This window comes from Clarias gariepinus, chromosome 11, assembly GCF_024256425.1.
Source record: "Clarias gariepinus isolate MV-2021 ecotype Netherlands chromosome 11, CGAR_prim_01v2, whole genome shotgun sequence".
In the NCBI taxonomy this organism is placed as follows: domain Eukaryota; kingdom Metazoa; phylum Chordata; class Actinopteri; order Siluriformes; family Clariidae; genus Clarias; species Clarias gariepinus.
This window is the reverse complement of record NC_071110.1, coordinates 17,836,013-17,861,051: the sequence shown is the minus strand read 5'-3', so window position 1 is coordinate 17,861,051 and position 25,039 is coordinate 17,836,013. Positions and strand designations below refer to the sequence as shown.

Genomic DNA, 25,039 nt, shown 5'->3' with positions numbered 1-25,039 from the left:
TTTCTAAATTTTGTTTTTTAAATTTCTGAATTTAGCCTGTTGGACATGATTACAATGGTCGCTTGTTCTGCAAGCTTAAGTATGAGAGTTTTGGGGCTAACGTTAAAGAATACTAATAAGTGTTATATCAGGATAATGGTGACTAAATAAGTTGGGAAAAAATGTGTTCTTAGTGGGAACCAATCTGTGTATATATATGATCATTATTAGCTTAATGTTTTGTGTTTTCGCCCTTATAATGCCTTTTAATGCTAATAAAATGTTAGCTGTGTGCACCTAATGTAAATGCCTTTAAGAGAGATCTTATCCTTATGTAGGGATGACAGGTCTCCAGATATGTATCCTGTTTAAATACTTGTTCCATTATATTCCCAAAAGGAAATAACTTTGCAGTGGGTACAGCAGCTTCAACCTACATTTTGCATGTTATAGTAATGCTAGCATGTTAGTTAACTAGATTGCTAATTCAGCTAATCTAATCTTATTTAGCCCTAAAGAAATAAACAATACTGGGGATTTACACTGGGGTACATCAGAACGGGGTGCCAATCCATCGCAGAGCACACACGTACATACACACTCTACTGCTCATTCACACATTACGGGCAATTTGGGAACACCAGTTAGCCTGATCTGCCTGTCTTTTGACTGTGAGAGGAATGTCAGAAATGCCTAAAAATGGCTAATACCTTAAAATATTAATACTGTACTTTTTTTTTATTGTTTTGTTGCCCAGCCAATCCTGTTTCATGCATTCTGATCAGCTAAAATAATCCACAATTGGACACAGAGAGCAGTAGATCATTTGCTTTTAAAGCTACAGACACTGAAACACCTTACAGAAAAAGAAAACAGGGTTTTGGAACTCCAGAACGTGAGCAGCATTTCACCTGAGCCATTAACAGGCATATTTTGTGGGGGATTGATTATAATACAACAGTAATACTTCAGTTTAAATCAATTCTCCTGTAATTAAAATACAATAAATAATAGACAATGGTTCATTCTGAAATAACTCTCAGAATGAAAAAGTTGTTTATTTGGGCCATTATTTTGTGCACAAATAAACAGAATGAATTTAAACTTTAAAAGAAGCCCTTGGGAATAATTAAACCAGTAAGGAAGCCTTTAAATAAAACACATATTTTATGCAACATTTACAATTTATAGAACACACATTTAATATAATAATGGCTAATTACCGTACCTTTCACCTTGGACATCACCTAACCCTAACCCCCACATACCTTGTGTCCCTTGTCTAACAGATGAACTAATTTAACGTACTACTATCATTTGTCACTTAATTACAGCATAAAATCATGTGACAATAAAACACCTAGGGTTAATAGGCACATAAATAATAAAAATAAAAAATTAACTCAGGGCCATTGTAGACAAATCAACAACTGAAATAATATATTAAAAACAAACACCCAAAATAAAAATAAAAAACACAAAGCACATTCTCAGGCCCAGAGGTTGGCCACTTGTTTCATATGTGTATAAAAATGTACTGGTCTAGCCTGAATTATATATGAAAGAGGACATTTTTAGCGTTTTATAATTTTATGAACTGTTAAAAGGTAAAAGAAGTGGAACAGGACATTGTGAGAGGCAACACGCAAGTCACATTTATTACTTCCATGGAAAACTCTGTGTGTTTTCCTGAGATCAACTGCCTAAAGCATTAAGCAAACAGTGGGGGAAAAAAGTACCATGATGAAAAGTTATGTTGATCCTACTGGTCAAACTGCTATGACAAAGAAAGAGAAGGAGACTGAACAGGCTGAAGAAATTCTGAGGTGAAGATGGCCTCTGCATACTCTTCACAAACATTCTGGAACTCTCCTGCCACATCAGCCAAGGCTTCCATCACCAGCTCCTCGGCCAAACTGAGAGACAGACAATAGACAACACTCACTCTAATCTCTGTTTATGTTAGAGTACAGGTTGTTCAGCCACAGAGGTTTCATGTCATGTACAGTTTGTTCCATATGGGAAGACTTTTGATTACCAAGCTGAAGTGTTTCTTCAGATAGTATGAAGTTCTGAGCCTGTTTTTTTTTCCTCTTTAGCAAATGAGTTCTGTCTTGACTAATGCCATGTGACAGAAAGCATTTTCTGCCCCAGCCTGCACATCACTATTAAACCCTACTTGCCTTTTTTTTTTTTTTTTTTTTATACCTGGCAGTGGTGCATAGCACCTTAAAGAGGTCAATACAGACTAGTATTCAAATGCTACTGAGGCCCTAACACACACTGCACAGCCAAAAATAAATCACCAATGGGACTGAACTAAGCAAATAGTTAAAAAGCTTTCATGGGATAATTACTGAAGTAATTAATAGAGTTCAACTAGCAATAAAATATTTAACCCTAACTGATGCAAAGAGTAGCCTCTAATTTCTGAAACAACTGTTTCTTTTGGGAGCGTTTTTTTGATGTGCTGTTTGCTGTTGTTTATCATCATTTTACTGCACAAATTAAAAATGGCTTAAAATATGGATGCTTTGTTTTATCTATGAAAAAGATGACTTGTTGACTAGTTACTAGTGACATCCCCAGCCACTGTGTAGTGAAACTGGTCTAATAACATCTGTTTATTTTATTCATGCTGTTTTGTAGTAAGTGTATTAAAAGCATGATACAATAAAAAGCTCTCTGTTGATCTTGCGCATTGCACCAGCTTCACTCTGTTTACAGTGCTAATGATGTGGAGGGTGTGCCCGAGAGTAAACAGTTAGAGACATTAATGCACAGACAGCATACCCTTCATCAGTCTGAACACAGCCAAAATTAGTATTAATGAATAAAACCACACAATGGTTCAGGCTCTGTTTGTGACATTGGAAAAACAACTGCACAAGCAATAAATAAAAAAAAACATAGCTCCACTATGGCCAAAAACACTTTTAGAGATATAAGTAAAACTATGACTAAACTCTGATGTTATAAATTGTCCCTTATAGTTCAATATGTCAGGGTCATACCTTTCTGCTAGAGCCCAGGGGTTAAAACTGCCCACTGTTTCATGGGAAACCATGCGCAGGTAGGAATCATGTGCCTCCCGGTACCTCTGGATGTTCTTCTGAATGCTGCAGGGAACATTCAGCCGAACCCCTCCTTTAATTTGTGCTTGGTCTGTGTATGAAGAGCTGGGAACAGCCTCACGGGGTTCCTCGTCCAGCATGGAGCTTTCTAATCCTACACTGTAAGTGCACACAAGACACTGGTTACTTTAGTATAGAATAAAACTGATAATGAGTTTTTCCAAACCATTTATACAAAAATTGAAGCCAGCAAATTTAGAACCTACACCAGTAGTGGAAGTTACAATAGCCAGCACTAATAGCCATATGCTTGTGTTATAGCACAAAAAAGGCACTCACTGCAGGGTAGTCTGCAGTCTTGACTATGGTTTACATAGTCAGCAGTTCAATAAATTGACATAAATGAGAATGGTAAATCCTTAAATGAGTATCATTTGATCAGAAGCTCTTTTTGTTTATTTTGAAGTACAAGAATGTATACATGAGAAGTGAAGGCAACCATTAATATCATAAGATCATGAAAATACCCCAAAGTGCAGGGACCAGAAACTAACAAGGAAATTTAGCTACCAAGTTCGAAAAGGATGGTGTAAAGGGGGTATGTTTAAAAAATATATACTGTGAAATATGATGACAGGAGCAAGATTATCACCTACTTTCACTGAGAGCATAATGTGTGGGAGACTGACCTTAGTCCGGGAGAATATATTTTTTTCAGCGGTGCTTTATCTTTACTGACCTGCTCAAGTAAGGTTTTGATACTTGAAAAGACTATAATAAAATAATGCCAGTTAATCTGTTTTCCTCTGGAGTGAATCAAATCCCCATTCCTGCATGCCCCACCACCTTACTCATTCATAGAGCACTGTAAATTTAAAGTGTTTGCTTCAAGATAATTACTAATGCATATTTCTAAGCAAACAAAAGTCCTTCATCACCCATTAAAATAACTGGACCATGCAAGTATCGGTGCTTGATTTGTTTGCCCTACTTGCTCCAATACTATGAAAACAGATAGGGCTAAAATGTTATAGACCTTTGACTGATCTAATAAAGTAATTACAATATTATATCAGTCAATGTATCTGGTTGCTTCTTGAAAGGCACAAAATTCTTCTAGTGTAATGTCCAAAGTTTCATACTGCAAGGCAAACTCCACAAATATTGTTGTGAATCTGTTGTGCTTCAATATACATTACATGTCAAAAGACTTTGTGGATACCTGACTAATCACAATCATATATGGAACTTTCATACATTTTCTCCACAAACATGGAGGCAAAGAAGTGTACAGAATGTTTATGCAGCAGCATTACAATTTCCCTTTAGTGGAACCAAGTTGGCCCAAATGCCTCGCTGGGCAAAGCAATGTCCATGAAGACATGGTTTGACAAAGTAGGAGTGGAAAAACTTGTCTTGCATACAGCAGTGATCTCAACCCCAACCAATCACCTTTGGGATGAATTGGAAAACCTTGTGGCCAAGACTTCATCAGTACCTATCCTAGTGCTCCTGTAGTTAAATAGCCAATTCCACACACCCATGATCAAAAATATAATGAAAAACTAACCCAGAAGAGTGGAGATTCTTACAAAAGTGAAGTGGACGTTTGGAATGGCATGGTCAAAAAGCACAATAGTCCACAAACCTATGTCCATATACTATTTATGGGTAAATAATTTTAAATAGTTTCTAATTACTAAACAGCAGCTAGGGGCATCATCTATTCCTATATTTACAAAAAACATAATCATCAGTCCGACCATGATAGAAATGTTTCCTCACACACAAAATGTGATCAGTCTAAAAAAATTCTACAGATTAGAAGTGACTTCCTTCTAAAGGACTAATAGGATCCAAATCATTCTTACAAAATGTCTCCACACAATCAGGGGCAATGGTCTACTCTTCCATTTCTGTTTTATATTCTACTCAGTACATTGCACAAAACAAAAAACACACAGATGAGACCTGTAATTTTCTGTATTTATGCTGGGTGAATGATTGCTAGGAGAGTACTTATGTCTTAAAGTGCACAATTACAGTAGCATTTGTTCTGCAGGAATTCTAATCAATTTCACCAGAGCTGCCACTGCTTTTTCCATCCCCAGTAACAGTACAAAGAAATAAAAAACCCTCACTCATTGGGAAGACCAGTGAGAATCAATATTTGTGTTGCAGCCACCGGAAAAGACTCTTATTTCAGGTTAAATCTTAAGTGACGGTCTGGACGTTATCCATTTCATTGTGTAAAAATCTTAACTACAATACATTAAAACTTAAAATTATACTATATTATACTAAATTTCCTTCAATTCTAAGAAAAGAGGAATTAAAAAAATGATTAATCTCAGTTAGTTTGCTGTCACACTGGAATGGTTGCAGATGTTTTCTGAAATAGAATGACTGGATTATTGATGACTCTCCTTGTCATCTTAGGGGGAAGAGTGTAGTGGGGGGTGGGCAAGCTAATCAGAGAAGCCTGCTGGCTGTGTACAGGCTGCTGATCCAGGCCCAACAGGCAATGCATGCACATCTATTGAAATCGTTACAAGAGACACTATCACGTCCAACCCCAGGGTACAGGAGTAAGAGGGCTCAATAACCATAACAATTTTACAACAGCAGGTCAAAGCAGTGGAAACATTTAGAAGAATTTTTAGAAACACCAGAATATAGGTTTACTTGCTCTCCTGGAACTTGGCATAAAGGTGCGCATTCAGCAGAGAATGAAACAGATTGACATTATTTAGAATATTTAGAACATTTAGAGAGCTGACCACATTCTGAGGCACTAAGTTATCACCAAACATTTTAATATGCTCAGCACTGACTTGTTTGGATTCTAAGGAAAGTAACAAAAAAATCTCTCCTAATGATACTGTTAAATCTTCTCCACTAAATCTTGCTAAAATGTGTCTCACATTTGCAATGTATAGAAATGCACAGAGCCATAGTGTATTTAACTCTCTGGTTCACTCATTCTGTGATGTTTTAGCTCCCAGATTATCTTAAGCAGCACCAGCTGCAACCAGAAGTCTGGCAGAGACACAAGTCAGTCTCAAGCATTTTAATTCTTGGCTAAAATACAGAAGGGTGACTGGGTAAATGCATTGGTTATATTAGGGACTAAATTTCCTGGCTGCTGTTTTGTCCATCACTAAACAGTATAGTGCATTAACAGAACCTGCTAAAAACACAAATTATTTTCCTTATCTGCACATTACTCGACAGATTTTGCTTGTTAGCTTTACAATACATTAATTTGGTCTAAAGTTTTTATAGTGTAATGGTGCATTATTTCATAAACCTAATTTGGAACGTACATAATTTAATTACCATCTCATCTTTGAATACATTATCCTTCATTTAGCTATTCTACAGATACATTAGTTTAAAATAAATTCTCAAATAGTGAGAAAGAGAACATGCATGCCAACTTGAGCAGTTAGGGTCTTTATGGAGTACCATGTCAGGATGCTTATCATCACTTACCCAGTCTCTATTGGTCTCTGTAGGACAATGTCTCCTATGGTGGAGAATTTCTGAGCTGGTCTTGTCAATCTTATGGGTTGTGGAGAAGTAGGCCTGGAGCTATTATTCTTTTTTTGGGTCCCTAAATTACCAACAAAAGAGCAACAATTGTGTCAACAAATGACCTAATGAATGAGTGTAAGGATATATTAATTAATGGAGACATAAAAGCATTTATGTAAATTGCTCTGGATAAGGGCGTCTGCCATGTGCTGTAAAAGTAAGTGTTAACAAGGGTGCCACCTGCTGGCCACTAGTATCAAATCAAACTGGAAATACTGTAGCATTTGGCACTTACATCATGGGACAAGATGTTACTATAAAAGAGTAACAAAATAAGCAATATATTTAATACTAGAATCTGACAAATCCAGTATATTCATGTGTTCTGGCTGATATACAAGGGTGAGTCAAAAATTATCCGCACTCTGGTTATTTAAATGTCTGTTGGCTGCAATTTCTTTCTGCACTATTCGTTCACAAATACTGTCTCCCAAGTCACTGCTGTGCAGGTGTGTTTCATTAGTTTATTTGTAACTGCAGTGTGAGCAAAATGGATGCAAACCTGATGATTTGCTTGAAAGAAGAGCAGCATGCAGGAAAGTGAAGTTCATGCAAGGCCACAAAGAACCATTACTGGTCATAGATTCATCATTACATCACTACCAGAGTAAACGGCAGAGTATGGAATAGGAACATCCTCAATCGCTGATAAAGAAATTGTTCAAAGGTCAACAATCAGCTGGATTCTTGCCAATTGATGCTTACAGTTTTTTGGGATTCTCAAGGGCCAGTATTGGACTATTATCAGGAAAAAGATTTAACAATCAACAATGCTTATTACAGTGAGATGCTTATTGAGGACCTGAAGCCTAAACTTCAGCTCGGACTTTCACCTATTTGGTCCCCTGAAAGCACCCCTACGAGGACAAAGATTCACTTCTGATTAAGAAATGAAGACAGCGGTGCGTTTGTGGCTTGCAGCTTGACATAAAATATTTTTAATAAGGAAATATGTAAGCTTGAGGACAAATGGATAAAATGTATTAAAAAACAGGGAGAAAAAATTTATGTATTTATCTTTAAAAAAAAATTTTTTATGAATTCTGTAGTCAGAATTCAGATAATTTTTAACTCTCCCTCGTATTGTGCAAAATGTGCAAAAAATAAAAATAAAACAGAAAAAAAAAATTGTAGAATTATAGAATGAGGGCAATAAGCCTCTTTTTTCACAGGGCATGAAGATAAAGGAAAAAAATAAAGCACTGAGCAGTCCTAATAAGTATTTAATAAAAAGAAAAAGTCAGCAATGTTTATCCTGGTGTAGGAAAATGCATTGCAACCTTTAAAGAAACTGATTATACCATTAATTATTAGACTTTTTTTTTTAACGGGCTGAAGTCCAAACCATTGAAAGAATTATCTTTTATTTTCACCTGCGTCCATGTCCCAGAGAAGAGGGTCGGAGTAAGAAATCATAGCAAAACGTCGCCGTACCTCATCCTCGTATTTCTAAACAAGGTGTAAAGAAGGACACAAAATATATATTCAGACAACTATTTCAGTAGTTCACTTGAAGTCACAAAGCATCAATTTTTGCATTCTTTTGATTGTGTAAAGCTTCTTTGCGACAATTACATTTGTTAAAAGCGCTATACAAATAAAATTGAATTAAATTAAATTAAGTGTTGCTTAACTCACACACTTTAACAATGTCATTTTTGACATAAGAAAAGACATTGGTAAAATACAAGCTAAAAGCTAGGCAGTGTAAACAGGTGTTATATAAATATTAAGGTATAAATAAAAAAATTATATATTAGAGAGGAGCAAGACCAGCAAGGCTGATATTGGAGAGGAGCAAACTGACTTCTATTTCCTCCATCCGTATTAGCATATTGTCCAGCAAAGGGTCCTGCAGTAATGCGTCATCCTCTCCATCTTCTCTGTGTTCAGCACTAGCTGTGGCCTCCACATCTGTACTTACTGGAGTCTAGGTACAAAAAAATGCATATGCACAGTGCATACATCTTCACTCAAAGAGCAAAAAAAAAAAAAAAAACATTTGCTGCCCAATTCTGTCATTTTCTCATCCTGGGATTTTCCAATAAGTCAATAACTTCTGTGTTAAAGCAATCAAATACTATATGTATGTGACTTCTAGTGTACATCTGTACAATTCATTTAAATTTGATATCACTGTCTGCCTCACAAATGGAACTTCAGAGACACCTACTGGTTTAGTTTAATTTTGTCCCTTATTTAGTGTTGCCTATTGACAAAACTCATGCTTATATAGTCTTCAAAATCGTAATTATAAATACATTTGTAAAAAATGTATTTTTCTTCATTTCAACAGCAACCATGTCATTAAGGTAACAAGAAAATATGTTCAGTGTTTATAAACATACCAAACAACACCTTAATCCCTTTCTACATGCAGATTTATTAAGCTCTATTTCAACTGAAATAAGCTGTCTACTACTGACTACACCTGACCCAAGTGCAACAGTATATACAGGTGCTTCTCAATACTGTATATTAGAATATTATCGAAAAGTTGATTCCTTAAAACAAAAACAAGATTCACCAGTATTTGTTTATATAAAGTTGTGTTAGGACACTTTATGGCCTGAATCTGGACTGAAGCATTAGGAAAAAAATCCTTGCAGTTCAGCATGCATATGCAATGATTGCTGATGGCAATCTAAGATAAGGGAATATACACAAGTTTGCTATCATGAAGTCATTGCACAGTGTTTAAAAGGCCAAAAGTTTGAACAGCTTTAGTGAGATCAGTTATTGGCGTTGGGCAAGGAGGACAAGGGTAAGGATTTCCATGTCCTAAATGTGTTGTGTGGTTAAGGTTAAGGCCATTTGTGTCCTTTCATTCCAAACTTGGCAAAGCAGAAGGAAATGATAACGTTAAAGCATGCAATGACATCCTATATATTTCTATGCATTAAAATTTGTGGCAGCAGTTCAAGGTAGGCTCATATATGGTCAGGTGTTCACAAACATTTGTCTATATGTTATATATAAATTCTTATAAGCAAAAACAAGAAACCAATTTTGGCTGAGGGCAAAATTAGTTGACTGCTCGTGCACTGAAATAGCAGGTTTTCACGTGGGTGTTAATAGCACGTGCCAAGTATGGAAGACACTACAGAGTCAAATTTGTTTGTCATAACAATTTATGTCTAGCCAGTCCAGTTTGACTCTGGTTTTATTTAAAACTGACTTACATCCCTTTAAATGATTATGTACAATCAGGTTATTTGTCATGAAAGTGTTAGATAGATTTATAAACACTGTGCTTACTTACAGTGTTACCACACTGTTTGATGCTGAACCTAATAAATTATATAAATAACTGCATTTTTCCTGCAACCTTATGGGATTGGCCATGGTAAAACTAACATAGTGAACTACTTCACACTGGTGTAATATTATAGTATTTTAAGCTTGCTGGACAAGAGACCAACAGGAAAATACTTTACATGGCATGCAACATAATTTCAGACATTCAGAACAATACCAAAAAAGCTTTAACTTGTTTTAAAAATGAGTTGTAGAAGAGGAGGAGAGATCTACACCTTATAGGCCGTCTGCTCCAAAATCTGATGTGTGCGAGAGGAACTGTTTTTCTCCCAATTCTTACCAACCTGCTGAAGAACATTTCAGTCATACATCACAACACAAAATTGTTATGGCAGTGATTTAATAAGCAGAACAAGCCTCCAAAATGGTGATAACAGTACTTAACTATAACTTCTTTCAATAACTACCACTTACCTGCTCACAATCTAGTAGAGATTGGAGTCTTTCTCTAATGGCTTGCTCTCCTTCCTCAGTCCACTCTGTACGAGTGCTTGCTTCAGCCCTATTAAACAAATACATTGAAGTAGGTAAAGCCAAAGAACTCTCCTTTAGACATAGACAAAAGTCCCTCGGTGGACAAGTGGCCTGTCATGATCCTTTACCTGAGTCTGTGAATATTCCCCATTTCCTCTATACTGGGTTGATTCAGTTCTCTCTGCCTGTTTTCTGTTAAAGTATCCAGCCAGGCTTGCCTGAATTGCACATAAAGCATTCATAAATTGACACAATCTTCATTCATGACCAAAATGAATTTACACGAATTGCCGATAATAATCAACATCTTATGAATGACACTAAAATTATATTTGTTAAACAGATTTAGCTTAGGGAATATGTTAATTGCCCAAGACTAAAATTAATTCTACAAGTAATTTATGGCAATGGCTCATTTGTAATTAGACTTAAATGCTTAGCCTGTGGCTTCCAACTACAATATGAGATGAATGAATAATTTAAACTACTTAAATTATTAGCATCTATTTTACAGAAATCGTCAGGCTAATTTATTTTTCTTATACCTTCCACATTCAAAAATTGAACTGTTCGATTAATAAAAGCAGGATAATAATAACAAGACATTTTTACAGTGGAAAAGGGAGACGGCGTTTGCTTCGTCAAAGCAAAATGCGTGATGTAATTTCTTAAATTCAAAGCTCTGTTTTGAAATAAAGGTAAACAAAGGTGCAGGGGTTCACAGAGACCTCAAAATGCTCAGAAATGTAAGGAAAGTGCTCTGATCCAAAGAACTTAATAGAAGGCATTAAAAATTATATGCCTCAAATGTTTCGGTACACATTTCTGTAAATATAAAGCTGTGATGCATGTAGACTCAAGATGTGTATGACCTGAGGGTCTTATTTTGGTTGTCTCTGATGTTTTCGGTGCTGGTCTTTCCCTGGCTTTGGATTTTTGTATGCACACCCATGGGCTGTGATGAATTCTTTCCCGGGGAGAAGAGACATCTTGGCTCTGGTCTGCTGGACACAGCTCTGCTAAAACAGACACATACACTATCAGTCAAAAGGTAAGGGCACACCTTTTACCTCCAAGTTTTTTTTCTGATTTTTATTCCTATGTACATTGTAAAACAATGCTGAAAGCATCCAAAAGATTCAATAAGCTCTGAACAGTCGATATTGAGACTGTGACTTCTGTATATTCTGTGCTAGTGCTTTGTCCCTACCATTGCCCCAATGCATAGCTTCCGCCATGTCCTTACCATATGCTTATTTTATTAGTAAAATAACTGAATGAAAGTCTTATTTCGAGTTTCCAGTTGTCCTTGTGTTAGCTTAACTGTAAGCTAGCTAGGCTAACGACTTTTAAATTTACTAGCCATGTGCCATTATTTTTGCTAAAATTAGGCATAACTATTTTCTGTTTCCAAGTTGAATCTTTTATTTTATCAGATCCAAGAAAGTGAAGGGATCAGTGGAGCAGGAAGGGTGAGAGGAGAGAGAGATGAGGCACAGAGAGAGAGAGAGAGAGAGAGAGGGAGGGAGAGAGAGAGGGAGTGCAAAGCTGCACAGCTGAATAGCTAATGAGATGTGTTAAAATGCTGTGGCAAGCAAATAGTGTTGAGCAAGTTAAAAGACACGAAAGCGTTGCCCATAGAACTATGTGAATTTTTCCCCCCTCACCGAGAGAGATGGCAGTGGTCCAGCAAGAAGATGAGAAGGTGAAAACATAAAGTTAGTTTCTAGTCAGAAATGCATTATGTGTGACAAAATGTCTTGCCAAGTCTGTACCAGGGGATGGAGCTAGTCAAAGACAAAAAACGATTTGATGACCTGCACAAAGCCTGCACATCCTCATACCAAGTTTATTGTGCAGAAACGAGCCAACTATGTGCTATCCTTTTAGTAAAGCTTTTTCATCAAATATCCTTGGTTGCTATTTAGTGCCACCTTAAAAGGTTTGATCTTTTCACTGTGCCAAAATCTATTCAAAAGAAGTCACGAAGATGCGTGTAGCCTTTAGAAATTGGAAATAGGCTGTTGAGAACTTTTCTGCTCTCAAACATCCCTGCAAAAATAGCGATGCTCAAAATGTACACTCTTGTCAAGGAAACATGGCATCGCTTGCTAGATCCTCCAGTGTCACATAAGATGACCTTGTAATATGTTTCTTTTTTTACTGGGATCTTCGATAGTTAAGGAAATGGTTACATTGTGGCATATACATTAGTCAATCAATTAAATCTCCTACACCCTAAGAGATCCAAATTACGAGGATAAAGGGCAAATTGTGCTTTTTCACATGGATGTGTTGATGACTGACCGTTGTTTGACAGGAGAATGAGGAGACGTAGGGATCCAGGGCACTGATGCCTCTCTCTGTGGTAACAGACTTTCTCTGAGCTTGGACGCAACAGTGGGCTGCTGAAATCCAGCATCACTAGCATGAACATTCTGCTGTGGGTATAAAGCATTAGTAAAGCATTCACAATGCATTATGTGACGTATACAAAAAGTCTCTGCTATTTAGCAAAATGTAGTCATAGTTACCAATTCTTTATATTATTGTCATTTCTTGTCGCCTTTCCCACACATGGTTAACACATCTGGTGTTATGCATGTAATTGCATTTCAAATACATTCCAGAGCTCAACAGTAACTCTTTTTACATAGACATTGAAATGAGGAGTAGTGAACAGAGGAAGTTTGAGGTATAAAAAAAACCCATTATATTAGGAGTATTTTAGCTGGAGTTTTAACAGTTATAAAACATATGAAACCCCTATAAAACTTATTTTGCTAAAAAAAAGTAATAGTGAAATGAATGTTACGAAAATAGTAAGTCCATATTCCATGTTTGTTAGTAAATTAGCCCTGCATCTTCTGCTAATGTTTTTTCCCTGACAGACTAGACAGTAAAATTACTTGACCATGTTTTATGATGGTGAGCCCGAGTCCCACCTTGATCTTCTCTGGATGGGCTACACCACTAGATGATTTATGGATGTCCATTCCTTGTCCTCCCCGACTTGTCCCTTGTCTCATCTTCTCCATCCGCACCAGGTTCTGGATCCCAGTTTTCAGAACCTCCCTGCGCTCTTGATCCAAGAACTGTCCTGCTTCCAAAGGATGGCCTCTAGCTCTTTTGACTAAATAATCAAAAGAAAAAACACTGTGCTTTACCATTTATTTTGACTTTGCAAAAAAAGAAAAAAAAAGAAAAAAAAAACATCGGTCTTTTACAATTTCTATTCCTGCCATTGTTTTTTGTGTCATACAGTACAAGCACAAGAAGTATCTAAATGCTCATAAGACAGTGCAAAATACTTGAGGCTTTCAGATTTACATATAGCCTTTGTTAATTAATAGTGTGTTAACAGTACCAAACATGATTAACCGAAACATAAAAACTGAAAAAATAAATCATTGCATGCCTGCTTGAAAATCTGAAAGAAAATGTAAGGCACAGCTCAAAAGCCAAACCGATTTATTTAATCTGCATGTAAGAAACTGATAAATCAAACACAGTTACTAGCAGGATCGCAGCCAGAATTTTGTCTTTTACAGCAGCAAAGTAGCCATGTCTAGTCTTGCCTTGCCTTAACAAGAATGCCATATAGAGATTTTCTTTGTAAAGTCTGGTGATATGGTGAGAGTTCAATACAAAGTCATTTCCCCAAATAATTCCTATTAACTATTAATTACTTCTAGCGAAATAATAATATATGTATATATACTGTATATACGCACACCGATCAGCCATTACATTAACACTGATTATCAATTATATACTAGTAAACTGGTGAAGAGATCATGGGCACCCAAGGTTTATTTACACCTGTAGGAATGATAGGGTAGCCTGTCTGGTCCAGTTCCACAAAAAAGCCAATGATGCACAACTCACAGAAAAAGTCAATGCTGGACATGACAGTAAGGCACCAGAAGACCCAGTGTACCACAGCCTGCTATGCACAGTAACATGACAATTGAGACAAAAGTGAAAATATTTGAGAGAATGGAGCAAGGTGAAAAGGTTCAGTAGCAGACAATGCTAGTTCTTTTAACATGAATTGTTCAACCATCCGCACAAATGTAAAGTTAATGTTAGTATCCTAGTACCTAGTCAATGTTTGTTGGACTTACAAATTGAATTTACAAAAAAAGCTAAACAGAACGGAATTAACTATTGTACATTTGTATGTAGGGGACTGTATCATTATTGTTATTTTTACAGTGTTACAGTTTTACATTATGATAGCTTACTCTTTTTTGGAGCTGATGATTTCTTTGGTCGTGAAGTGGCTTTGGTATTCTGTGCCTTGGCAAAACGAGAAATGGATGTACTGCATCCACTGATCCTGGAAGTCCTCTCCTTTAAAGGAGAGAGACTCCGCATGCGTGGCTCCTGCTCCTGGTGGGTATCCTGTTTTCTCAGCGCCAAGTCCAACATCTGAGTGGGAATTGTAAGAAATTACCTTACCATAGTTTCCTTCAATAAACCTAAATCTGATGCATCCAATCAGACATTCCTAAGGTGGATTGAGAAAAAATAACAATGTAAAAAAAGTCTGTTATTACTTCTAATTTCTGCAGGATGTCCAGTGTAATCTCTGGTACAGCTGAACCCTGGCCCACCTCCACCTTGGCTGAGCAGAGTGAGAGCTGGCGTATAAGCTGACCCAGCTCTTTACACTGGACAGGTACTCCGCTTTCAGCAGGATCTGACAGCTGCTGAATAAATGCCTGCATGGCTCGGACTGCCCCACGATGAGCCGCAGCCAACCTATTCACTGCTCTGCACTAAAAGAGATAACAAATAAATCAAGTAAGTCACAGGAGAAGTCATTCTTACACTGCAAAAATGTTTAATGCAAAGATTTATTTACCTTATTGGTAGGCCTTACACTTTGACAACGCAACTTGTCTAAATCCTCCTGAATTTCTTTTACCTTAAAATGAATATAAATTATTAATATTTTTGTATACTAGACTGCAGTGGTTGGCAAAAACATTTTGAGACACCCAAAATTAATGTTCTTCAGTTTAATATATAATAGTGTGACAATAAAATGATACAATATTAAACAAAACAGGACTTGACTTATAAACTAAATAAGGGCATTATTAAAGTAATATGCAGTTGGATGCAAAGAAAATCTATGAAATCCCCATGTATCAACAACCTACCTGAAAAAAAATAATGGCAGTAAAAAATGAATTTAAAAAAAAAAAAAAAAAAAAATATATATATATATATATATATATATATATATATATATATATATATATATATATATATATATATATATATCACAAGTTAACATATGATGTCTGTCCGAAAATTGTTTTATATATTATATATAATCTGTCCAGGCATTGTTAATGTAACAAGAACAGTTTGCATACCATCGATGTAACCTGGCATTCAAGGAAAGTGGAAAGTGTGAGTGCAGCTGCATAAACAATGTTGCATGAGCATTGTATTCAGTTGAGTGAGTACAGCAACGAATCTGCATCAAATATTGCATTCAGCTTGAACATCCCTTCGCTGAAAACATTTGGATGATTCAGAAGGTTTCATACGGAGTGCAACACAAATACAAGTGTGGTGCAAATGTTTCAGAGATGATTAAGAAACTGTTAGAGCTTAACGTGATCCACATTTTGGGAGGCCTGCAACAAGCAGAACACCTGAGAATGTTGAACGTGCACAAGCTGCGATCAAAAACAAACTTAAATTTAAAGAATTTGAGACAAAAGCAAAAATGTACGTGATTTATGATTCAAATTTTATTTTTTAATGTAATTTTTATAAATACAGGTCCTACCCAATCTACAAACATTTGAGTTACAAATTCCCGCGGAAACAAACTGCAGTTCTAGACACTGCAGTGCACCAGATACCAATATTTTACACGTATATACAATACTTTTAGTGTGTAAGTGAATGTATATAAATATAGGTGTGCGTGTGTGAGGGTGCGGGAGAAATGAGCTTGCCTCAACGATGTGGTTTCTATGAATCAGTCCAGGAGCACGATGATAGAAAATGGCTGTCCTAATGGTAAATAATCCTATTTTTTTTTTTTTAAATCCTCAACAAACAAAGTTTACAATCCAAGAAAGTGGTAAACAACTCCAAGACAGAATGGCGTCTGGGATTCCCCAGGCGCAGTGACAACAATGTTACATTTTACATGCGATATTCATTTTATTAGGCGCAATTACAGTTTTTGGCTACAGTACATGATGACCATGTAGGGAAAGAGACATATTTAGTCAAGTGGATTGGTATGCTTTAGATTGTATACCCATGTCAAAGTCAAATAAGACTTACTTTGTCAGACTTAAGAACAAATCTGACTTATGAACGAACTCCCGAAACAAAATTTATTCATAAGCCGGGGACTTCCTTTATTAAAATAATTTATTAATCACAGTAGGGACGCAAATGCGACAGACGAAAATGTGACAGCATTGTAACAATGCAAAAACAAAAGAAAAGGAGCCACACTGGCTCAAACATAAAATGGGAAACATAAAATGGGAAATCTTTAAAAAGCATATCAACTTTCCAAAATGGCACTTTAAGAATTAATAAAACAAATATGAAATTTTGTGCTAACCTGCTGCTGTAAATTGTAGATAATGCGTGCAGAGCGAGCAGCCTGCTCCTGCTGGCGGATCTCAATCCTGCGCTTCTCGTCTGGCTCCACACACTCCACTATTCGTCCTGAAAAGGACAACAAACTCATGAGATTTGCTTCCATTCATACAGATAATACAAGACAAAACCCAAAGAGATTTGGCCAGAATTACCCTTATTAACAAGCTGCTCTATTCTTTGGACGTAAGTCTCCAGCTCTTTCTGTAGTTTGCGGATCTCTCTGCTAAGCTGTGGATCACTGCTTATGGCTTTAAGTCCAGGGTCTCTTGTTGGAGGAGACTGCCTTTGTTCAGCCTTAGAGGGTTGGAAGAGTTTCTGAGGAGTATAAACAAGCACCTGTTTGCATGACTTTGTTTGCCTCTTTGGACTTCCTGCCATCTGATCAGCTTTCAAGATAACCCCATTCTAGATTTAATAAAAAAATAAATAAGAAAAAGACACAACAGCTATGGATTAATGTTCATTACATGACTCTTATAAGTTGACATCAAAATGAATTCACATTAACAAATGGTACCTGCTGATTATCAGGTTTGTTCTTTTCTGGGTTTGGAAACTTCACACTTGTCTTTTGTGACAGACAGTTCAAGGATTCCTGTCGTTTTCTGTGCAAGTCTTTTTTTGCGAGTCTCACCACAGCCTGTAATTGATCCTCAGAGAGAACAGAAAGACGTAAGGAGCTACTGCAGCTCTCAACAACCTCCTGATGCCCCCGATGAGCTACGAGCTTCTCAATCACTATAGGTCTTGGAGGGCCTGCTCGAGTTGCTCGGTTCAGAACACTGGTTGGTAAGGCAAGATTGAACAAAAGCTGTGGAAAAGAGGGCAAAAAGTAAAGGAGATTTTCTTATTAAAAAGCAATATTTAATGTAATGGGATGAAATTAACATGGCTAAATTAATGAGAGTCATCTCAACAATTATACAGTTTTACTGTATGGTGAGTTTACAACGTGTCTACACAACTGTTTTTTTTTTTTTCCAAATGCATAAAAATGCTGCATGAAGCTTGTCCTCTCTACTTCAATCCACCAGGACCACTAATATTGGATTTGGACGATGGAATATTTTCAGCACAGCAGTGATGGTATATCAGGTGTAGCAATGCTGCTTTGTTTTTTGTTTTGTTTTTTAATTTGACTGCTGGGTTGAGGACAACACACCAACCAAACAGATCCATAAAACTGCAGTTCTGGAGGAATACACTAAAACCTTCAAAGAGGATTAACACAAATTGTGTATTAGTTGTGTGTCTATTCAAGTGAAATGATGGGAACTGATGGGTTTTATTCATATGCACTCGGATACATTAAAATTTTACCCAGAAACAGTAGCACAGTGCACATAAGATGCAAACACACAACAGTGTTAAACCAACGAGTGCAAACTGCACAATTAATCTGGACTGATACACACACACACACACAAAGATAAACATCCACCTCTATAAAATACTACTGCTGCTACTTGCACAAGGACTCTTTCTCGTCTATGCTGCTACTCAAAAGAAATGTTTACTGTTTTTTTATCCATCATGCCATTAATTTGCACTACCTCAACCCACTATCTCAGTATATCACAGTTTATTGCATTGTGCCATGTTGCCGTGTTGCTGCTCCAATTTGCATTTGCAAAGATATTGTGTTTTTGTATAGTACTTTAGAATAGCTATTGATCATTTATGGTGCAAATTTGGTTTGTCTTAGATAGTCGGCTAATTAAGCAGTCCTAGTTAGCTAGTTAGTATGTATGTAACACCTTGGACCTAGAGGAACACTGTATATGGTTGAAATAACAATAAAACATACTCATAAAACATCATAATCACATAAAAATCTAAATTGCAATTTGGAGCTGGGCAATCATCTAATTATAGCAGGTAGTATAGTCAGTAATGCATGTACAGTTTGTTAAGAATGTCCATAATTTCTATTTATGATCTTTGTGTTATTACCTGCTATTAGCCTAAATAAATACAATAAAACACTAAATAGTAAATTTAATAATTACATATTACAGTTAAAATGACCATTGCAATATGTGTCACAACTATTTTTGACCAAATGGTGCAGTTCACTCATACAGAATTAGATTGGACATTCATTCATTTTCATAACCTTTTTTTCATGAGGTAGGTAGGCACAAGGCATCATGCTCACAATTTAACCCCAAGTTAGGACAACCAATTCATCTACATACTGTACATGCATGTTTTTCGGATGCATTAGAAAACTGGTGAACACTGAGGAAATACATATAGACACTGAGAAAAAGGTAAAACACAGAACATAACCAAAGATCAGGATCAAATTGAAACCTGGGAGCTGTGATCTGAATACATTAACATACAATTTTCTGTAAAATGTAGACTTTGACGTTTAATACAACTGGGTAGAAAAACAAAATGAAGCCAGATCAGTAGTAAAACATGTCTTACAGTAGCACACGCAGTAACCATACACTACCAAAAGTTTTGAATTCCTTCTAACTCAGTGGTCTTTCCTGATTTTTCTTTCTTTCTACATTGTAAAACAATGCTAAAGGCATTAATATATGCAATAATCTCCTTTGAATAGTTGGTATTGATATGTGTCTATGGTACTGTTAATTGGTGATATTTGAGGCAGGTAACTCTAAATGAGGCAGGACAGTGGCTTAGTGGTTAGCATTAGCCCCTTCCATCTTCAGGGTCAAGGTTTATGTTCTGCCCGTGCTTGTGTTCGTCTCATGCAGATTAGACTATTTGAGGTTCCAAATTGCCCGTTGTGTGTGAGCTTTGCGATGGATTGGCACCATGTGCAATGTGTACCCTGCTTCAAGTCTCCTGGGATAGGACCCTGTCCAGGATAAAGTGGTCGAATGAACTGCACTTCTCCTTTGCTCCAGCGATAAGTTTTGGTCTTGCTTTCCTGGGATGGTCTTTGTGAGAGTCAGTTTCATCATGATGGGTTTTGCATATGCACTTGACAATAATGTTGTTCTTGTAAGAACTTACAGAAAATCTGACTGTTGTTGTTGTTGTTTTTGCTGCTGCTGCTGCTCAATTGCAGAATGCTATGTGTGTTATTTCTTGGTTGCAAACAAAACAGTTTTGTTCCAGCATGTAGAAAATAAATCCAAACTTTTGACTGGTACTGTATGTGTTTCTATGTATATCATAACTAACTTAATGAATGGTCAGTGACAGTACTGTGAGAAATAATTAAACAACAGTATGAGGTCATTTCCGCTTTACCTGAGTTTCATGTCGAGGGATCCGGTCTAAATTGTCCCTCCTAACCCATTCTCCTTTCTCCGTGTGGGTATTTATGTCCCCGGCTGCTCTTACCGGAGATCCCCTCTGATCATCTGTAGTCATCGACACGGAAGTCACAAAGCCTTTCGCAACCTCCAACCGTCAGCTCTCAAAAACACGATTCACTAGCAAGCTAACAAGCGAACACAAATAAACCAATATCTTGAGAATTCGTTACAATTATAAATCATTATATAATCTCCCTGATAATGTAATGGATTGGCCACTATTAGCAGCAATTCTTTACCTAGATGAAGAAAAGTTCATGTAGACGAAGCAATAGTTTAAAACGCCGCCATGACAACAACATACTTCTTCGTGGATTGTGTATAAGGTTAGCGGTGGAAGCGAGACACTGCCGCCTAGCGTTAACGGGAAGTGCAGCACGGGACTGTACACAAACTAGCTAGAAATCAAAGATATATATCTATGGCTAGAAATAATAATAATAATAATAATAATAAAGGCGCCCATAGTTTAATGATGAAATTTATGCATCAATGCGGGGGTGTTATGCGCTGAAATGCCCCACTGACATGGATGCCCCCCTCCCACATAATCGCTATCAAATAATATATTAGGTTATAAAATCATAGGTTAATGGTTTAAAAAATAATTTAAATTAGACAATAAAATAAATAAGCAATATGAACATATATATGTTGTATATGAAAATATAGAAATATGAATATTTTTCATATACAACATGTATATTTTCATGTTCTTTATTTTATAATAAAATTAGTTTTGTCAAATTATTCATCATAATATTTTTTTTTATTATATATATAAATATTTATTTGCATATTCATGAGAAACACCTGAAAAATAAATGTGCCACAAAATAAACATTATACAAGAATTTGTATTAATGGTCTTGATGGCTGTCACATGCCTGGGGTTCATTAATATAATATAATATTTGATAGCAATTATGTGTGGGGGGCAATTCATGGCAAAAAAAAAGTGTAAGTGTGTGCCCTGCGATGGATTGGCACCCCGCCAGGGTGTACCCTGCCTCGTGCCCTAAGTCTCCTAGGATAGACACCAGGCCACTGTCTACAGGATAAAGCAGCTACGGTTGAACCAATAACATATACACCATCTGACCATGCAGCTAAGAAAATTCAAAAGATTCGGTATAAAGTTCAATTATCCATCTATAATTACTAAACAACACGAATACTAATTAATTATATTACAATTTTTTTTTTTTCTGGCTAGATGTTAAGAATTCTATTTATTCTATGTAATTTGAGATAAGTTTGTGTTGTTTTTGTTAGACATGCTCAGTGAGGATTTTTATTTTATTAATTAAAATCACCCCAAGTTACATATTACAAAGGTTAACTATGTTCTGAACAGTGGTCTGGGATGAATCAAGCTTTTCACAATAGTAAGATAAAATTTCACTACCTTAAGAAACACCAATTTATCCGGCAACTATTATGTCACTTATGGCCTCTAAATGTTTAGAAAGAGTCCTGCAGACACCTAGCACTAAGAATATTAGATAACTTGAGGTCCATGGGTTACACTGAACTAAGTTCATGGCTGTATCATGATACCTTTTTATGTATTTTATAAAGAATGCAGGAGGTCTAAGAAATTTTTTTTCAGTTACTATTTGATGTTCTGTTTGTAGTACTGTAGTTTATCTTGGATCCCAGTTGGATTATTCTCCTCCACACCTACCCAGCTTTGTGTAAAGGCTTTCTGGAAAGTGCCCCAGAGGCAAGCAAGGACGAAACATGAACAGTGAGAACAAATATGTCCTGACAACTTGGAGAGCAATTGAATTATTGACTATTGAGTGAATAGGCACGGTGTGTACAGAAACTCTCCTGCTGTCCCCTGGGCCAAGCGGACCACCATCACCTTAAAACCCAAAGCGACAGATGCTGTGAAAATAAGAGTCTGTGTGATAAAAGAGGACAAAGCTGCCAGTGATTATCTGGTAAAGGCAGAGGTGACCTCCAGAAAATGCAAGTTAAATTTAAGAGCAACAGTATGCCAGTGGTATGCAATCCTCTAGCACAGGCAGAAGTAAAACCTTTTCCAAAACTCTTTCAAAATGATTTATTCACTCAATTGTTCCATCCAACAACAGCAGCATGCGTTTTTGTGTTTAGAGCATTTCTATGTATGAAAACACAAATACTATAATGTTATGAGCAATATAAAATGTTCATATAAAAATAAGCATTATTATTTGCAATAAATGTATTGACCAGATTAAATGTTTTACAAGGACCATAAACTTAAAGTGCAAAATAAAACATGTATTAATTGTTTAAAATAGCTTATGTTACACCTCTATGCCAACTAATAAACACTCACTCACTCATTGTCTATACAACTTTATCCTGTTTACAGGGTCTGGAGCCTATCCCAGCAGATTTAGGATAGGTACAGTCTATCACAGGGCACACACACATTTAAACACTATGTGCAATTTGTGAATGCCTGTTAATCTAATGTGTTTGCATTGTGGGTGGAAACTAGAGCACCCGGAGGAAACCCACAGGGGTTGGACACCCACAGACCCGCGGTGGAATTGAGTCTGGACCCAGGAGGTGCAAGGTGACAGTGCTTACCATCATTAAAATATATATTTATACCATTGTGAAAAAAATATATATATTTTTAAAATGCACACACATATAATACACTTGATTATAAATGTAAAATTTATGTTGCAGTCAGCCGAATAAACATAATTTCCTGGAGAAATACTATGAGAGCAGATTAAGGCTACAGTAAATATTGCATTTGGAAATGAACTTATGAACTCATGTAAAACATTTCATAAAATATAACTGACTAAAAGAAGTTAATGAATAAATGGACTCTTACAGACACACTCCAGAGTGACTGGAAATTTAGACCTATTTAAAAAACCAGGCCTTTTCTACAGTATATAGCTCATTAACTTAAGCAATAATGGAAAAAAAAAATGATTATATTTTTTTTCTTTGTCAATAACATATCTGTGCAGAGTTTGTGAAGTAGTGAATAAACACCATGTGACCAATAAAACATAACTAAACATGAATAAAACCTAACATGAAGACAATGACATCACAGGAGGAGTGACATACTTATCAGTGCAGAAAAACATGCTTATGTTAAAAATTCTGTGCAACCTTACACTTAATTTATGAAAATGCATGATTATTTTTATTCTTAGCTACTGTACATTTTTTTCCCATTAACAAACACAAGGTTTGGCCATATTTTTCTAATAAAAACATTTTTAAATGTTTTTTTATATATATTTACATTACTGTGTAATTTTTTTTTTTTTTTTTTTACATTTTAAATGTCATAAATACTGTATATTTGCAGTACTTCTGATGCACAGTTCCTGTGTCCTTGGTGTGATCCTGAGCTTTGGTTACTGTCTATATGGAGTTTCATCTGAGTTCCCTCCCAATGTCTAGAAAAATGCAGATACACAAATTGGATAGAAAGCTGTGAATGGCTGTGCCAATGTGTGCGTAGGTTCTGGATTTATTGTGATCCTTAACAGGATAAAGAGGTTACTGGTGATGAACAAATGGATAAAATAATTACAATGTGAACAGGCTCATTAGTTAGTTGATAAAACAGTTATTTATTAACTACAGGATGGAGTGGCTACAATAAGTAAGAGAGAGAGCATGGAAAAACAGACAGAACATCACATGTATACATGCAACAGTAATGTGAATCAGAAGAGAAATGTCACAGTCTCACGTACATTCTCTAATTGACATTCAGAATCCTGTAGCACAAATTATTAAAAAGTAATTGCTCTTGTTTAACAGCATTCATCTGGTGCAAATCATTGCATGGTCCATGCTCAAAGCCTTATTTGGATCATCATCAGTGGCAATATTTCTTCAATAATTACAAGTACATAGGCTGTTATTTTTATGAAAAATTATAATTCTATGTTCTATGACATGAAATACATGAAAATATCCTTTGTACTAGGATCGTGCTAGGATGCACACCAAGAACAAACAAATATATATTCAAGAATTAAGTAAATGCATAGATTTTTATACTATATATTGGTTACATTATTGCCGAGTTTAAAAATAAGAACATGTCCTTATAAGAAAAAAAAATGATTTTGAAAATATAGCCAGGTACAAAAGTTTGCAGTGATTAATAGTGGAAGTTCAGACATCTGAAAGACTGAATGCAGTAAAAGAAGTCCAGTGCGTGTTAAGTGTTAAATGTTCCTGTCCGGTGCTGCTATTTCCCAGCAGGTGCTCGGTTTCCTCCACAGTCCAGGCTTTTATTAAACTCCGTCACGTTAGTGGTGTTGGACGACCCCGGCATCCAGAAGAACACGTAGTAAATCGCTAAGAAGAAGGCAGCGATAGAAACGCAGAGAAAGTAAGCGATGCCCATTGCAACCTTAACCCAGATCTTGGTGCTTGACTTGGCCTGATTAATCCACTGATCAGCCGGAAAGCTCGGTCTCCTGGAAGCGCTCGCGCCTTGCCTTCCTCCCGCGCCTCGTCTGCCTCCCTTCATTGTCGGATAGCAGATTTCTCTCCTGAAATGTAATGTGAGATCTGAGGAGTGTTGGTATGAGAGAGCTTGCTCACAAGTCTCCGGTCTCGGTATGGGACAGCTCAGCTTCAGTTGTCCACAGC

The 25,039-nt window shown here is 36.3% G+C and overlaps 1 protein-coding gene across 4 annotated transcripts; it reads right to left on the bottom strand.

Annotated features, from left to right (window-relative positions):
- Positions 1-271: 271 nt before the first annotated feature.
- Positions 272-20,718, bottom strand: kiaa0753 (KIAA0753 ortholog). 4 transcript variants are annotated; one of them, XM_053506730.1, is made up of 19 exons: positions 20,635-20,718; positions 20,328-20,520; positions 17,611-17,904; positions 17,246-17,498; positions 17,053-17,159; positions 15,313-15,375; positions 15,005-15,226; positions 14,690-14,876; positions 13,388-13,575; positions 12,750-12,883; positions 11,315-11,461; positions 10,571-10,660; positions 10,383-10,470; positions 10,184-10,255; positions 8,458-8,580; positions 8,024-8,099; positions 6,549-6,669; positions 2,994-3,212; positions 272-1,895 (listed from the first exon to the last, which is right to left on the bottom strand). In XM_053506730.1, exons 2-19 carry the CDS (start codon positions 20,448-20,450, stop codon positions 1,757-1,759), a joined length of 2,646 nt encoding a protein of 881 aa, XP_053362705.1. In that variant the 5' UTR covers positions 20,451-20,520; positions 20,635-20,718; the 3' UTR covers positions 272-1,756. The 4 variants fall into 4 exon arrangements, with proteins under 4 accessions (XP_053362705.1, XP_053362708.1, XP_053362706.1 ...); XM_053506733.1 differs by having other exon boundaries at positions 10,184-10,252; XM_053506731.1 differs by having other exon boundaries at positions 11,315-11,458.
- Positions 20,719-25,039: the final 4,321 nt, after the last annotated feature.

Excerpts from the sequence above, each read along its gene's own strand:
- kiaa0753 (XM_053506730.1), bottom strand. The coding sequence starts at position 20,450 with ATGACTACAGATGATCAGAGGGGATCTCCGGTAAGAGCAGCCGGGGAC. Across the intron at positions 17,499-17,610 it reads ACAAACCTGATAATCAGCAG|AATGGGGTTATCTTGAAAGC; the intron begins GTACCATTTGTT and ends TATTAAATCTAG. Across the intron at positions 15,376-17,052 it reads TCTACAATTTACAGCAGCAG|GTAAAAGAAATTCAGGAGGA; the intron begins GTTAGCACAAAA and ends ATTCATTTTAAG.